This window comes from Microtus ochrogaster, chromosome 24 (assembly GCF_000317375.1).
Source record: "Microtus ochrogaster isolate Prairie Vole_2 chromosome 24, MicOch1.0, whole genome shotgun sequence".
Taxonomy (NCBI): domain Eukaryota; kingdom Metazoa; phylum Chordata; class Mammalia; order Rodentia; family Cricetidae; genus Microtus; species Microtus ochrogaster.
The window spans coordinates 28,971,865-28,986,591 of record NC_022024.1 but is presented as its reverse complement, the minus strand read 5'-3'; the positions used below and the strand labels follow the sequence as shown (position 1 = coordinate 28,986,591).

General features: G+C 38.0%; 1 protein-coding gene across 2 annotated transcripts in view; it reads left to right on the top strand.

Moving 5' to 3' along the window:
* Positions 1-14,727, top strand: part of Cdk17 (cyclin dependent kinase 17) — a 78,231-nt gene that overhangs the window by 47,515 nt on the left and 15,989 nt on the right. For both annotated transcript variants that reach the window (XM_026784522.1, XM_026784521.1), the window contains 8 exons: positions 781-927; positions 4,243-4,407; positions 6,348-6,481; positions 7,860-7,985; positions 11,313-11,369; positions 12,379-12,493; positions 13,482-13,576; positions 14,028-14,090. In XM_026784522.1, the coding sequence (XP_026640323.1) occupies positions 810-927; positions 4,243-4,407; positions 6,348-6,481; positions 7,860-7,985; positions 11,313-11,369; positions 12,379-12,493; positions 13,482-13,576; positions 14,028-14,090 (873 nt within the window). In that variant the 5' untranslated portion in view covers positions 781-809. Of the gene's footprint in view, positions 1-780; positions 928-4,242; positions 4,408-6,347; positions 6,482-7,859; positions 7,986-11,312; positions 11,370-12,378; positions 12,494-13,481; positions 13,577-14,027; positions 14,091-14,727 lie in introns of those variants that run through there.

Here is a 14,727-nt window from a genome sequence, read left to right as displayed (position 1 = left end):
GGCTTATTTTAGCATTGGGGCGTTGTAAAGGCCCTTGTTTTATTTAGAATAACCTTCATAGTTTGCAAGGTGATCTGGTAAGTTTGCTTATTGTGGGCCCTAAAGAGCAATTAGAAAAGAAGGCACAGGTCTATTGAGTTGGCTAAGGGAACAAGTGCCTTGTTTTTCATTTAGCAGACTTAACTGACTCTAGTGAGATGGGAAAAAATACTGCCAGTTACATTTGACATCGTGTAAATTGTAGCATGCAGTTTGTATGCTACAGAACTTCTCACAACTGTTACAATTTAAAAGAAAGGGTAAATGGTAAAATCTCACCTCTGAGTCTTAGTTCTGTTGCCTAGTGTTTGATGGTTTGCTTGGGGAAAGTCTTTGAGTGATTTTCCTACCATGGAAGTGGGAGAAGACACAGATCTGACTCTTAACTGACTGATGGCTGAGAATTGTGATGGAGCCTACACATCAAAGTAACAAACAGTCCGTTTTCACGCTAGCAGTTTCCAGAGGGCATGCTTTAGGGAGTTTTCATTTCTTCAGGTCTCATTCTTAAGGTCTCTCTGTGGACCTTAATAGAATTTTCCCCTTCTGTGATGCCAACTAAATATAACATTAATCAAATTACACCTTTTTAAACAAAAAGTGTAGATTCTGTGATGTTTTCTGGAATTGAGGCATCCTTAATATACTCCTCTTTTAAAGATTCCCTGTGAGCCTAGAGTGACATTTTTCTTGAGCAATAAAATACTTAAATTTCCCTTTTTGTTTGTTCTTCACTTTCAGAACTTTTCACGCTACATCCAGCTGATAGGATGAAAAAGTTTAAGAGGAGACTGTCCCTCACGCTCAGGGGAAGCCAGACGATCGATGAATCCCTGTCCGAGCTGGCCGAGCAGATGACAGTGGAGGAGAGCAGCAGCAAAGACAACGGTAATGCCAGGCATGAGGATTTAACTGCCTCATAAATACCATGTAAACAGGCCGAACATGGCGTCTTTGTTTGTTCGTTTGTTTTGGAGGGGGGCAAGACTCACTTGAATATGCTTGACTAATGCCATATTCTGCTCTTATCCCAAATGAGATATACTACCAATGTCCTTGGTTTCCTGCTCCTGTGACTACCTTTCTATTTTATTAGGTCTTAAATAAGAATAAAGTCTATAAAATTATAGTGATTGTTAAATAACTATTTGTAAGCTAGCATTTAAATATTTTGTGACTTGAATATGTTTATAAAATTCTTGTTTGTAGCTTTATCGTAGTTTTATAGCATTCTAGGTGTGCATTGACTGTCTCCATAGATTACAAGATTGATCAGATAAGTGAATTTACTGTTTTCTTAACGTACCACAGTGTGTTCATAGCACTGAAAACACTTATAACAAAGACAAAAACATGATCTTTCATTTGACAGTGCTTTTTCCAACACAAGGTAACAGCACACAAATTTTAATGTAAAAATTTGAAGGATTTGTTGAGTGAATTAAAATGTAAGATTGGTGAAAATCTTAGAACAAGGCTATAGAATCAAAGCCAAAATCACCCAAGGCATGTCCTAGCTACCATTTCTTATCCTGTTTATCTCCTAGAACACAAGACTTAGCTCCTTTCCTCTTCCTGCCTCTCCTTTTCTCCTCATTAAATTATACATTTTGTGTTTTTACTTTCTCATCTTGCTCCTTTTCATTAGAGTTAAACTAATAATCACACGGCAGAGTCTATATTAGACTGTTTTGAGATTTCCTTCACTGATTAATCTAAAACTCTTAAATTTAGTCTCAGGCAGACTTTTCAGACAAGGGCAAAAAGCAGCCACCTTCTTCACCAAAATATCACAAGAACAGTCTCTAGGTAACATACTAAAATTCTCCTCTGAAACCTGTTGAGCCTGCCCCCCTCCACAGTTCAGATCTCCCTCAGCACCACCATCTCCTATACTTCTACTAGAGTGGCCCATAAGCAGTGCTTAAAGCATTCACCTGCTTTGATTCACAGTCCCAAGGTCCATATTCCTTCACCTGGTACCAACTCCTGTCTTAGTTAGGGTTTCTACTGCTGTGAAGAGACACATACCACAGCAACTCTTATAAAGGAAAACATTTAATTGGGACTTGCTTACAGCTTCAGAGGTTTAGTGCATTGTATTCATGGCAGCATGCAGGCAGACACTGCTCTGGAGCAGGAACTGAGAGTTCTACATCTTGATCTGCAGGCAGCAGAAGCAACTGTGTGTTTTACACTGAGTGTAGCTTGAGCAGAGGAGACCTCAAAGCCTCCCACACTTCCTCCAACAAGGCCATCTACTCCAGCAAGGCCACGCCTCCTAATAGGGCCACTCCCTGGAGGCAGGCATGCATTTTCTTTCCAACCACCAGAGGTAAAATGTTAAAAAATAACCAGTATTTTTAAAATAGTATAAGTTATTTATTTATAGCAGACAGTAAAGAAGAAAAAAATAGGAATGCTGTTGGAGTGACTTGATACCATACCTGAAGACATAGCAAACATTGATCCCTCTTTGTCATGAACTGCCACAGTCAGTTGCTGCTAATTTTCTGTGTACGGTAGATTTTTTTAGACAGGGACTCTAAGTCTGGTTTGGTCATGTCAGTGCCTACTAGCTATAGTAAACATACTTCTCCCATAGTTGATTTTTCCCCGTTTTGTTTTTAGCATAAAAACTACAGAAGGTAGGTTGCACACAGAGATAGTGTCCATGCCAACATGCTGTATAAGAATATATGTGGACTGTGCTATTTAAAGACTCACCTGTAATGTATGTAATAAGATTATAAAGCAAAAGCGGTCTTTATCTACTTTAAAACAGTGTCCATGCTGGCTGAAGGAATAAGTGAGATAGTTTATAACTTCTCTGAGTAAACTTCCACAGACAGACTTTTGATTTCCAATCTCTAGATTGATCACAGGCAAGGTCAGGAGCCCTGATATACTTTCATGCTATGTAGGCATGTGGCTGTCATGTGTGTTGTAACAAAATGGAGACGTTCACCCTTGTAGGGCTGTAATTATATAAATATCTTAGGAAAATGTAATACACGGCACCTTTGATTATCATCTATGTTTTTCTTCTCAACTGGAATTTGAGAGATTTCTATAGTTTTAATAATTGTATCACACTTTGAAGCTTAAAATCAGTTTAAGATGTTCTGTTATAACTGTAATTCACAATACATTGTGTAGCTAGAATGTTTGCACATTGATTGGTGGATTGAATCCAGGAAAGAAGAATCCTAAATTTTACATATTGAATTTGAAGTCAGTTTGTAAAAATAAGCTTAATCTTGGCCACTCTACACATACTGACCCTAACTTAGAACAGCTTTATTAAAACATAAATTTAAAATTGTAAGTGGAGGTGTAAGATATTATTTCTAAAATACCTACTGTGAAAGATAACTCTGAGAAAATTTTATGTTTTGTTTTATTTATGTGTTTGTAGCACTGAGCATTGGACTTGGGGCCTCACACCTGCTAAGCAAACACTATACCACGGGGCTGTATTGCCAGCCCTAAGAATTTTGTTTTTAAAAACTGTCAAAAATTAACTTGTTTCATTTCCTCTAAAAGTTAAGCATAGAGTTATTATATTTTGGGAGGTATACTTAATGAAATTGAAATAGAACAAAATACTGCTAAGATTCTTCCTCACGGATAGCTGATTCTGATGTACTGTATTGTCAGATATTTCTGCTCCGTAATGGGTCTTTGCTTGTTTAAAAATTATTTATATAACAAAATACCATTTGGAGCAATTGTCTCAGCCTCCGTAATGATAAGCACTTAAGTATACCTTTTTTATTCACTAACTGACTTGTCTTTCTGAACGTCTAAAATAGAGGTTTAGATTTCTTTAGGTAAGGATTACATGTATTATATTCTATAGCACATTTGACTACGAGGCACATGCAAGATAGGCAGCACATGAAGTAGTATCAAAATGATTTCAAGATATAAGTAATTTGATAATAAAAATTTTGGCGGGGTATATTAGTGATTGCTAACCAGTTTTGGTCTTTGGATCAACTTAAAATGTTAAGATATTTTCTATAAATATTCTTTCATAGAAATTATTTTAATTCTAGCATCTTGAATAGCAAAGAAGTGAGCTTCCATGTCAATGATCTCTATTACAACTTTTGCTTTGTTTTGTCTTCTTAACCCTTCTCATGCGATCCCGATTCTGGCAATGACCGTGGAATGATCCTTGGATGCCATGAACCACAGAGCCGATTGTGAAGAATGGCAGGCCTCCAACGTCCCACAGCATGCATTCCTTCCTCCACCAGTACACGGGTTCCTTCAAGAAGCCGCCACTGCGAAGGCCCCACAGTGTCATTGGAGGAAGCCTTGGTTCCTTCATGGCAATGCCCAGGAATGGAAGCAGATTAGGTAATGTGCTTCTGTTACATTTAACTTTCTGATTGTAAGACATGTACACTGGTTGTGAGTTGTATGAAGAAAGAAATATGGAGGAGTACCAGTGCCATAGGGCAATAGTGTTTGCACACCTGTTCATCCAGAACAACCTTTATAAAAATCAGACGAAAGGTTCCAGGCTGTGGTTACTGTTCGCCTGTCATACTGTGTCATAGTATGTAGTCACACTGTATCCTAGTATATAGTCGCACTGTGTCATAGTATTTAGTCACACTGTATCCTAGTATATAGTCACACTGTATCCTGGTATATAGTCATACTGTATCCTAGTATATAGTCACACTGTATCCTGGTATATAGTCACACTGTATCCTAGTATATAGTCATACTGTATCCTGGTATATAGTCACACTGTGTCATAATACATAGTCATGCTTCAGTAGCTCTTTAAGTCATTACCACATAACGATCCAGTGCAAGAAATAGATTGTCACCTGATTTGTTATTCTTTTGCCTTTGTGTCCTTAGAAATATCTGAAAAAAAATCTGCGAGTTTTGTGTATTCGTGTCTCTGATCTTTTTTTTTAGTGGTGTATTATGTTTTGATTTTAAAAATCATTTTAAACATAGCTGTTTTACTGTCCCATTGGATAACTGTATTTACTAAAGTTCCTGAGTATTTTATTATACTATTTGCTTTATTCCTTACCACAGAAGGTTACTTTCTGGCTCGTCTCAGTAATTTTAAGACTGAGTCTCCCAACAATGTGGTTTCATCTGTGAGAAATATGCCATTATCCCTGTCGGTGCGGCACAAAAGAAAGAATGGGGTGCCAGAGTCCCCTCAACTGATTCATGGGAGATGATTGCTACAGCTGGTTGTTAGACATCGCTACTGTTAGACTTTCAATTGTGCAGTTTTAGAGTTAAGCGGCTCAACTTAAAGAACAAAGATAACGAGTACTCCAGTCATTACCCTTTAGCCGCTTTACCGCTGTCTGAGATTATCTACTCTCTGAGGGTTCATTTGCATTGCGTGTCATAGTGATAATACTGTATAGTGGTGTGCACAGTTCTGTGCATTGCGTGTCATAGTGATAATACTGTATAGTGGTGTGCACATTTCTGTGCATTGCGTGTCATAGTGATAATACTGTATAATGGTGTGCACATTTCTGTGCATTGCATGTCAGTAGTATGGGATAATACTGTATAGTGGTGTGCTGTTGCACAGTTCTTTCTATCACATCACATGTCCAGTAAGACTGTGCCGATGATTTGAAGTCAGCCATGAAGGGGGTATTTATCTTCAAGAAACCAGGTCTTGGCTTGTAGTTCTGTTGGTTGTGTAGACAAGAGGTTGGTTTGCAGATGTTTTAGGTTTTATGGCTGTAGTCACTGTTGCATCTTCTTTCCCTGTGGGCAGAAACTTTTCAAAATGCGGCCAACATTTTTAGCTCAGGAGTAGTATAAAAACATCAGTTCTTGCCGGGCAGCAGTGGCACACGCCTTTAATCTCAGCACAGGGCAGGGGCAGGCAGATCTATGTGAGTTTGAGGCCAGCCTGATCTACAGAGTAAGTTCCAGGACAGCCAGGGTTACACAGAGTAAACCCATCTAAAAAAAAAAAAAAAATCTGTTCTTGAGACTCTTGGTCTAGAGTTGAGGTGGTGCTATTGGCAGTGTTAGTAGTGTAGACGGAATGTAGAAGTGCATTATGCCTTTGTCAGTTTCATAGTGAGTGACACAAAACTTGAATAAGCAAATATTCTCTAGTTCTTGATATTCTTCACGTTTCAGTAAAGTCCTTTAACCCACGAGCGAAGTAGCGAAGTTCCCTTGTTGACTGCCTCTGTTTTACCTGTAATGATAAGGAATTATATGATAATTATGGATATTAATAGATAAGATCTGTATTTTAAAGGTAGACAATGCCTCCTTTTCTGCCACAGATATTGTTCATGAAAATCTGAAAATGGGGTCAGACGGTGAGAGTGACCAAGCGTCTGGGACATCATCGGATGAAGTCCAGTCACCTACCGGTGTTTGCCTCAGAAACCGTGTACACAGACGGATCTCAATGGAGGTAAGTGTTTACAGATTGCAGATACGCCTTTGTCTGGATAGTGGTGTTTTTAAAGGAACACGCACACAGATGGCGCCAATAGATGCTTATTTGAAACCTTTCCTTTTTTCCCCTCACAAACAAATTGAGTGTCTACTATGTGCCAGGCACAGTTCACACACACACACACACACACACACGCACGCACGCACGCACACACGCGCACACACACACTGAAACAAACAAGACAAAAACCAGGCCCAGGGCAGCAGAAAGAGACTCTGAAGGAGAACCCTGGCAGCTGGAGAGCCGAGGGAACCCAGCAGCTGAGGTGATGCGGGGCTCTCTGCCTTGGCACTTTTCGTGAAGGCAAATGGCCCTTACCAAGAGCCCCTGTGCCTAGTGAGCTGGAGTCTGAATGTTTCTTTTTTCTAATTACAGCCCCAAGACAACTATACATTAATTACAGTTCACATTCTGTAGAAAACCGTTTTCTTAATCACACCTTTCCAGTAGTCATCTGGGCAGTTTGTAGTTTTTATATGTAAGTTTTAATTCTAAGAGGCATAAGTAAACCAGAACCAGCTTGTTTTGTACTTTGTTAGTCTCTCCTGTATGATGCCCTACACCTATATATTCCTATGGTGTATTAAGTTATTTCTCCATGTAAAAGATGATTCTCTACACCTATACACCCCTATGGTACATTTATTTCTCCATGTAAAAGAAGAGAGAGTTGGGAACTGCAAGGGGCTTCAGCAGCAGAGACTATTTGGTGCCCTTGCAGGGAACCCAGGTCCAGTTCACGGTGCCCATGTGGTTCTAGGGGACCTGGTACTCCCTTCTGGCCTCTGAGTGCACTAGGCACACATGTGATTCACATACATAAATGCAGATACAACATTCATAAACATAAATAAATATTAAAAATGCATGTTGTAGTCTTATGAACAGATGTTTGTTATGACTGTTATTATTTCAGTATATCTTGTAAGTTAAAAAGTTTTCTGCAAAGATACCGAGCATGTTTCAGAATAACACTTTAGGAGACTAAAGAGATGGTTCAGCAGGTAGCAGCACTTGCCAGTAAGCCTGTAGCCTGAGTTCAGTCCCTGGAGCCCATGTGCTGGAAGGAGAGAACTGATTCCTACAGACTGTCCTCTGGTCACTTAGCGATTGCACTCTGTCTTAGACTGCTTCCTTCTACATAGAGTAGTGTGATCTCAAAGTAAAGTTCAGCTTAGATTTGCTAAACAAAGTGCTGAGCCTTTTAAAACCATTTCTGTAAAACCGCATTATTTGCCTTTGATGGCAGAAATATTTTGACCTTAAGTGATTTTGGAATTGCAAGAAAACTTGAGTTACTTGGTCTAATGCCCTGGCTTCTCCATCTGTGCAGGACTTGAATAAGCGGCTGTCCCTTCCTGCAGACATCAGGATACCTGACGGGTACCTGGAGAAGCTGCAGATCAGCAGCCCGCCCTTCGACCAGCCCATGAGCCGCAGGTCCCGGAGAGCCTCCTTAGTAAGTTTCTGGCCTTGCGCTGGGCCACTAGGACGACTCGTTTGCCTTTCTGGAGTGTAACTCTTGTTTCCTGCTTGTCTCTCCTTTCCCCCTCCTGTCTCCCTCCCGCTCTTCCTTTTCTCTCTTCCCATCCTTTCCTGCCTCTTAACTTTCTTAAACCCAGGGGTTTGCTTGTGCTAGGCAACTGCTCTACACTCATTTGTACCCCCAGCCCTGAAGTTTATTTTTATATGTAAATTTTAAGGCACTCACTTAGTTTTATTATATTATTGTCTACATTTTGTCATTTTTTTACACTTAAATTATATCTGACTTTTGGATATATGAGTACCGTGTGGACTAGATGTACAGCCGTGTGTTGGTGATGCATTTACAGCAGTGTACCCAGACTCACGTCAGCTCATTGTATTTATGTGGTCTTGTCATACTCGTGTAACCAGTACCCAGACGAATAAATGAAAGTTCTAGACACTTTCTGTTACTTTTCTCTTTACTTGATATCCCTCCTTTCTTAACTTGCCCATAATCCCTGTTTTCTGATAACGAAGATTAGTTTTATATACATGGTCACACTGTTTTGAGTATACTCTTCATAGGGTGATTTTATATCTGAGCCTTCTTATTCATAGACATGATGATATTTGTTTTTTAAAGTACTTAATACTCCCTGACACATTCTTTGAGAGAGGGACTTGGTAGTCTGGAATTGGCTGTGTAGACCAGGTGCCTTCACTCATCTACTTTGCTCAGCCTCCTTAAGTGCTGGGATCGCAAGCATCTTCTACAACACCTGAATCTGTCTCCTGCTTACTCTGATTTCACCTTTTGAACTATATGTAGTTATAAATATGTTATAAAATGTGTTTATGCAAATATGCAAGAAAATTGTGTATTGTACAAAGTCTCTATGATATTATAAAATTGCAGCTTGTATAAGTATACAGAATGTATTTTTGTAGTGACCTTATTTCGTTCATTGCTACGTCTGTGTGTTTCATCTGTTTTGTTGCATGTAGTCATAGTCTGTTCTCATTGTCGTATGGTGCGCAATTGTATAAGTGTCCTATCTTTCTTGAGTGTGTTAGACTTCTGTACAGGCTTGCTGAGACTGTGAAAAGTTATTTCTTAAAGTAATGAATTATTCTCTTGGAATAAATTACCATAAAAATCTTCATTTGTATAAAGAGCACATTATGGAGTCTTAATATTGTATTAAAATGTAAGGCTTCTAGAGCCATTTCTAATTGTTTTTGCGATGCCTGGTAGAAGTCGCTGCAGATTGCCAACGCAGGAAAGTGGGAACGCTGTATGTGTTCCCTGTGTGCTCAGCACCCGGCACTGTCCTGGGTGAAGGACGAACAAATGAGCTTTGTGTCTCATCTGCTGAATACTTTCTGCAGGGTGCCAGCAAGCTGCTAATGGTATTTATTGTGAATCTGTCACTTTTAACATAAAAATGCAGGCAAAGATTTCTAAAAATTCCATTTAAAGATTCACCAATTGCTATTTGGATGTAATCATTGAGCGTACTAAATTGAAAGTTTCTTAAGGGGCTTGGGATTGTGTGTCCTTCTTCTCTGTAAGTGGGACCTGATAGCTAGTTCAGTAGCGTGAGTCCTTTTGTCAGGTTTCCTGGCCATCTACATGGGTGAAACCCAGTAGTGCTGTTTATTTTATAGACGAACTAGATACGAATGTCACTTTAGGCTAATAATTACACTTTAGCATTCACTTTCTCTTATAAATGTATGCTTCTTTTTAATTGGCACATATCCTGCTATTTACAGTGTGGCATTTCAATACATGTGTACATGTGCTTTGATTAAAGTAGGCAGCATATTTGTCACCCAAATATCTATTTGTGAGGAATATTTAAAATATACTGGATATTTTGACATATATAATTATTGTTGACAGTAGTTACTTTGTGTGTACATATGGTACTGGAATGTGTATGTGTTTGTGAATTTGGGCACATGTATTCGTGTGTGTGATCTATACTAATAATATCACTGTATTTCATTCTCTAAAGAGCAACTCTTGGGATTGGGGATTTAGCTCAGTGGTAGGCCCTGAGGTCCTGGGTTTGGTCCTCAGCTTTTTTGGGTGGGGGAGGGGGAATAACTAAAGAGCAACGCTTTGCAACATTAATTTTTGATACATCTGTTCTATTTTACTCCATGTGTATTTGGTATTATAGTAACTTTTTAGACATTTGTTTATGCGGCCCTTAGCTTGTTGTCATTGTTGTCAGTACCTTAAATAGTCTTGAAAGCAAGCCTCAATATTTTTGTCATTGTCACTGCTAGACCACAATGTACTGACTATTTACAGGGTACAGTAGCATTCATTCACTATAAACAGACAAGTTAAAAAAAATCACTGTTCCTGAGAGGAAAAGGCTCTAAGCTTAAAGTTAGGTTTTCCCTGGTGCCTTTCATTGTAGATGATATGTAAAATATTTCAGTGATGCTCACTATATTGTTCATTCTAGTTTATTCTCAGTGTTCACTCTGTAAAAGGAGACAAGAAAAATTCATTGCCATTTGAATTATAATATCTAAATTCTAAGGATACCCATGTATAAAACATTTTGATACAGTTTCTATGATCTCTGCAATTAGCTTTTTCCATAAACTTTTACGTAAGAGGTAGTTCAGATCAGGCTGCTCCAAACCAGATACTTGGATATTTATTGCATTTTCTAAATTGAAACTTGAAACTTCACTTGTATTTAGAAAGTGTTTCTATTGTAATTTTATCCCATTTTTCAGCATTATTGATTACAAAAAGTAAACCCTTAATGCCAAGTCATAAGCAAGGGTGGATATTATGGTTCTAAAACTTGATTCTTCTATTTTTTCCATAAAAATGCATATATGCATACAAAAATCTTTAGGAATGCGAAAACAAACATTCTTAGTCATTCATTAATAAACCAATGACTAAAAATTCTCGTTTGCTAAAACCAAATTAAGTAGTGGTGTAGCTTTTTTTTTTTTTTAGCATATCATTATGTATCATTGAAACAGAAGTCTAAGAACAGCTTTGTGAGGGAAGTCTTCAGATTCATCAGGGCTTCAAATGTCTGTGCTGCCTAAACGTTACAGGGGTTTAAATGTTCATTAACAGAAGATTAGCCGGTTCTTATTTAGACTATTTTAATTATAAATTTGCTATTTTTAAACCTTCTGATGTTGTGATATCAAAAGTATTTTTAAAGCTTGACAGGTGTTCAACAATTTCATACTTTTTAGAACAGAGTTAGAAGTTAAAAGAAGTACAGTTTTAAGAATAGATGCTAAATTCATAATTGTTTGCTTTCAGTCGGAAATTGGGTTTGGGAAAATGGAAACCTACATCAAATTGGAAAAGCTTGGAGAGGTGAGTATACTCTTGCTTCAAGAGTAAGACATTTTCTTGTTATCCAAACTGCAAGTTAGTCCTTAACATCTACCAGGTTAGAAAAATACAGGTTTAGATATTATCATCTAAAAGATTATATACCTAATTCTGAAATGACAGCAAAACTGGATGGAATCAATTGTCTGTCCTTGAAGTATTCCATCAGTTAAGATGAAGTTAATATTTCTTAGTAGACTTGTGCTCTGTTGTTGAACTACAAATGCTGTGTTTTGTGGGTGATGTAATAGGCATCTACTAGTTTACTTCCTGGAGTCTCTTGTGATCTGGACATTGTGTGAGTTCAGAGAACTATCTCTAGAGATAACAATGTTGCCTCAAAGATAAGAAAATTTCTTTGGCTCTAGCTTCCTTGAACTTGCTTCTTCTACAAGAGCGGCTGTTAAGCTAGAAATGGCCTGCCATCTACACTAAGAAAAAGGGCAGGAAAATAACCGGCAAACCTTAAGGTTTTTTAAAGGAGGGCTAATGTGCTCAGATTCTGAAGACTGAAGGCATGGATTCCGATTTTACGATTGAACATTATCACTACATTTTCATTGACAGCGCTCAGTGCTCTGTGGTTCTATATATCATTACCTTAAGTGCCTTTGATATTAACCCATCCATTCAGTAGTTGATCTGAAATAAGAGAAGAATAAGTGAAGTGCATTTTTATACTTTGGAAGCAGGTGGTAGGAATATGGATATTGTGCATATGGAACTGAGTCACTGCTGTAAGAGAAACTGAGTAAGATAATGCTCTCTTTTTAAGGTAGACTCCAGCAAGCTTAGAGGTTAGAAATCGAGTTCAAGGCTCTTTCCACTTGTTTGAGCCAGAGCTTCAGTACGTCCCAGCTGACCTGTAACTCACTATATAGGCCAGAGGGCGTCTGCCTCCCTCTGCTCCCCAGGTGCTGGAAGTAAAAGCATGAATTACCATGCCTGGTGACTATCACATTTTAAGTGTCCTTCAAAATATATTTTACAGGGTACATATGCAACAGTTTATAAAGGAAGAAGTAAATTGACAGAGAATTTGGTGGCATTAAAAGAGATCCGCTTGGAACACGAAGAAGGAGCGCCCTGCACGGCTATAAGAGAAGGTACAGTGTTTGTGTAAACAGCTAAGTCTAAGTTGTATTAAGAGCAGTGCTTGTAAAATGTGCTCAGGTGTGGAGACTATCAGTGGCTAGACACCATCTTTAGACCTTGGAGTTGTTAGTTTCTAAACTCAAAATAGTCAGCAGAAAGGGATTAGTCGATTATCTTATTGTATAGTTCATAATGAAATTGTTATGAAGCTGTTAAAAATAGTATCTAACAGATAATTGACCTAGGAAAATTTTAGTATTGGTATACAAAGACCATGATAACAATAAGCTACATGAATAAATTTTACTGAATAGAAACATCAAATAGAATATAAACATGACCATTTTATTTTTTAAAATCAGATATTTTTATTGATAATTGGTACAACACATAGAAAATATTCTGATTATGGTGTCCTCCTCTACTTTTCTTCACTTTCTCACCCACCCAAATCCACACCTCTCTCTCTCTCTCTCTCTCTCTCTCTCTCTCTCTCTCTCTCTCTCTCATTGAAATACCAATAGACACCTTAAAAAATAACAAAATAAGATAAAATAAAAACAAATCAAAATAGGGCAAAACAAACAGAAAAGAAAAAAAAAGAGCCAAAGAAAAAACACAAAACACATACAGATGCTGTGACATATACATACATACATTTACAAATCAGATTACAAAAAAAGAGCTTGAGGCAGCTGATTAATGATATGGAAGACGAGAAGGCACCTTGTACTCTATAATCTCAGCGCCTCAGGTAGTTGGCATGAAGTTAAAAGATAGGAAGATGCAGGGTTGTGGTGTTGGACAGTTTCAGGAGTTACACTATCAAACCCACAACCACACAAGCAAAGAAGTCAACACCCTCATTTTCTCTGCTGTCAATCTTGCTTTAAACTTTGGGTTTTATCCTAAACATAGTCAGCTAATGCGCAGAACTTGTGGTTTTATAGAGACTGGCCATCATAGGCTAAATGACTTGCTTTTCTGTTTGTTTTCCAGTCTCACTGTTAAAGGATTTAAAGCATGCCAATATAGTGACCTTGCATGACATTGTTCACACAGAGAAATCTTTGACGCTGGTCTTTGAGTATCTGGTAAGCATTTAATAAAATTTACCATTCTCTTTTGCTTTAATAAAATAGACAATTGGGCCTCTTAACAGCCCCAGAGATATTATTGTTTAATTATTGGTATTTAATTAAATATGTGTGTAGTGCATTCTTTATATTTCCTTGAAAAGCAGCTTGGTTTAAAAATTAAATTCTATTGGGCTGGTGAAATGGCTCCATGGAAAAATGGGCTTGCCAACTTTATCTAGTTTTAACTGGCTGACGACTCAAGTTTTGTCCTTGGAACTCATATAGAATTGATTCAACGCCCTTGGGTTGTCCTTGAACCTCCGTATACATGTCACGACATATATATGTATGCCCCCAAATATAAATAAATGTTTGTTTTTTTAAGCCGGGGGGGGGGGAGCTCTCAGGTTGGTCAGCCATAAATTCCCAAAACTGTGTCCCATGTTAAAGTGTTGTGTCTTTTCAGGACAAAGACCTGAAACAGTACATGGATGACTGTGGGAATATCATGAGCATGCACAATGTAAAGGTACGTGTTTCACATGTGACTTTAGACCTTAGTTAAAGCGCAGCTGGACTCTGCTGCCCAAGCAAATACACCAGCCTCCTCAGTAATCTTCCATTTGGCATTTTTAGGTTATCGCCTTCTAAGTCTGTTTAGGCAGCGTCAGTTCCCTGCACCGTAGCTTTAGGATCAGACCATCTGTAGTGCTGCTCCATTTTAAATTCTTCTGAGCTTTGGATATTTGCTTTCATGGGAATTCATTCCTTCATATGCAGGATGGACACCTAAGTATATTATGGATAAAAAAATTTTTAAATAAAGAGAAATGATGGGTACATACTTTGAAAGACCCTTTTGAGGATAAGCTTCACTGATATATTTAAAATAGTATTTAATTATAAAATAATCAATTGAATAAGGTCAGAAACTTACAGGTGTCTTACATGCTGTGCTGGAAATATAGATCTGTGTTATCAGAAGACAGTATGTTTTCTTAGCATTAATTATCTAAGAATTCAAGTAATGCTATAGAAGCTTGCTAGGACAACCAGCACCAGATGAAACCCAAAAGCTAGTGGTTAAATAAAAGCACTGGAAATAGCTGAGTGTTAGCAATAGATGTCCTTGACCTTATCGTCATACCCCAAATTTAGCAAAGAGT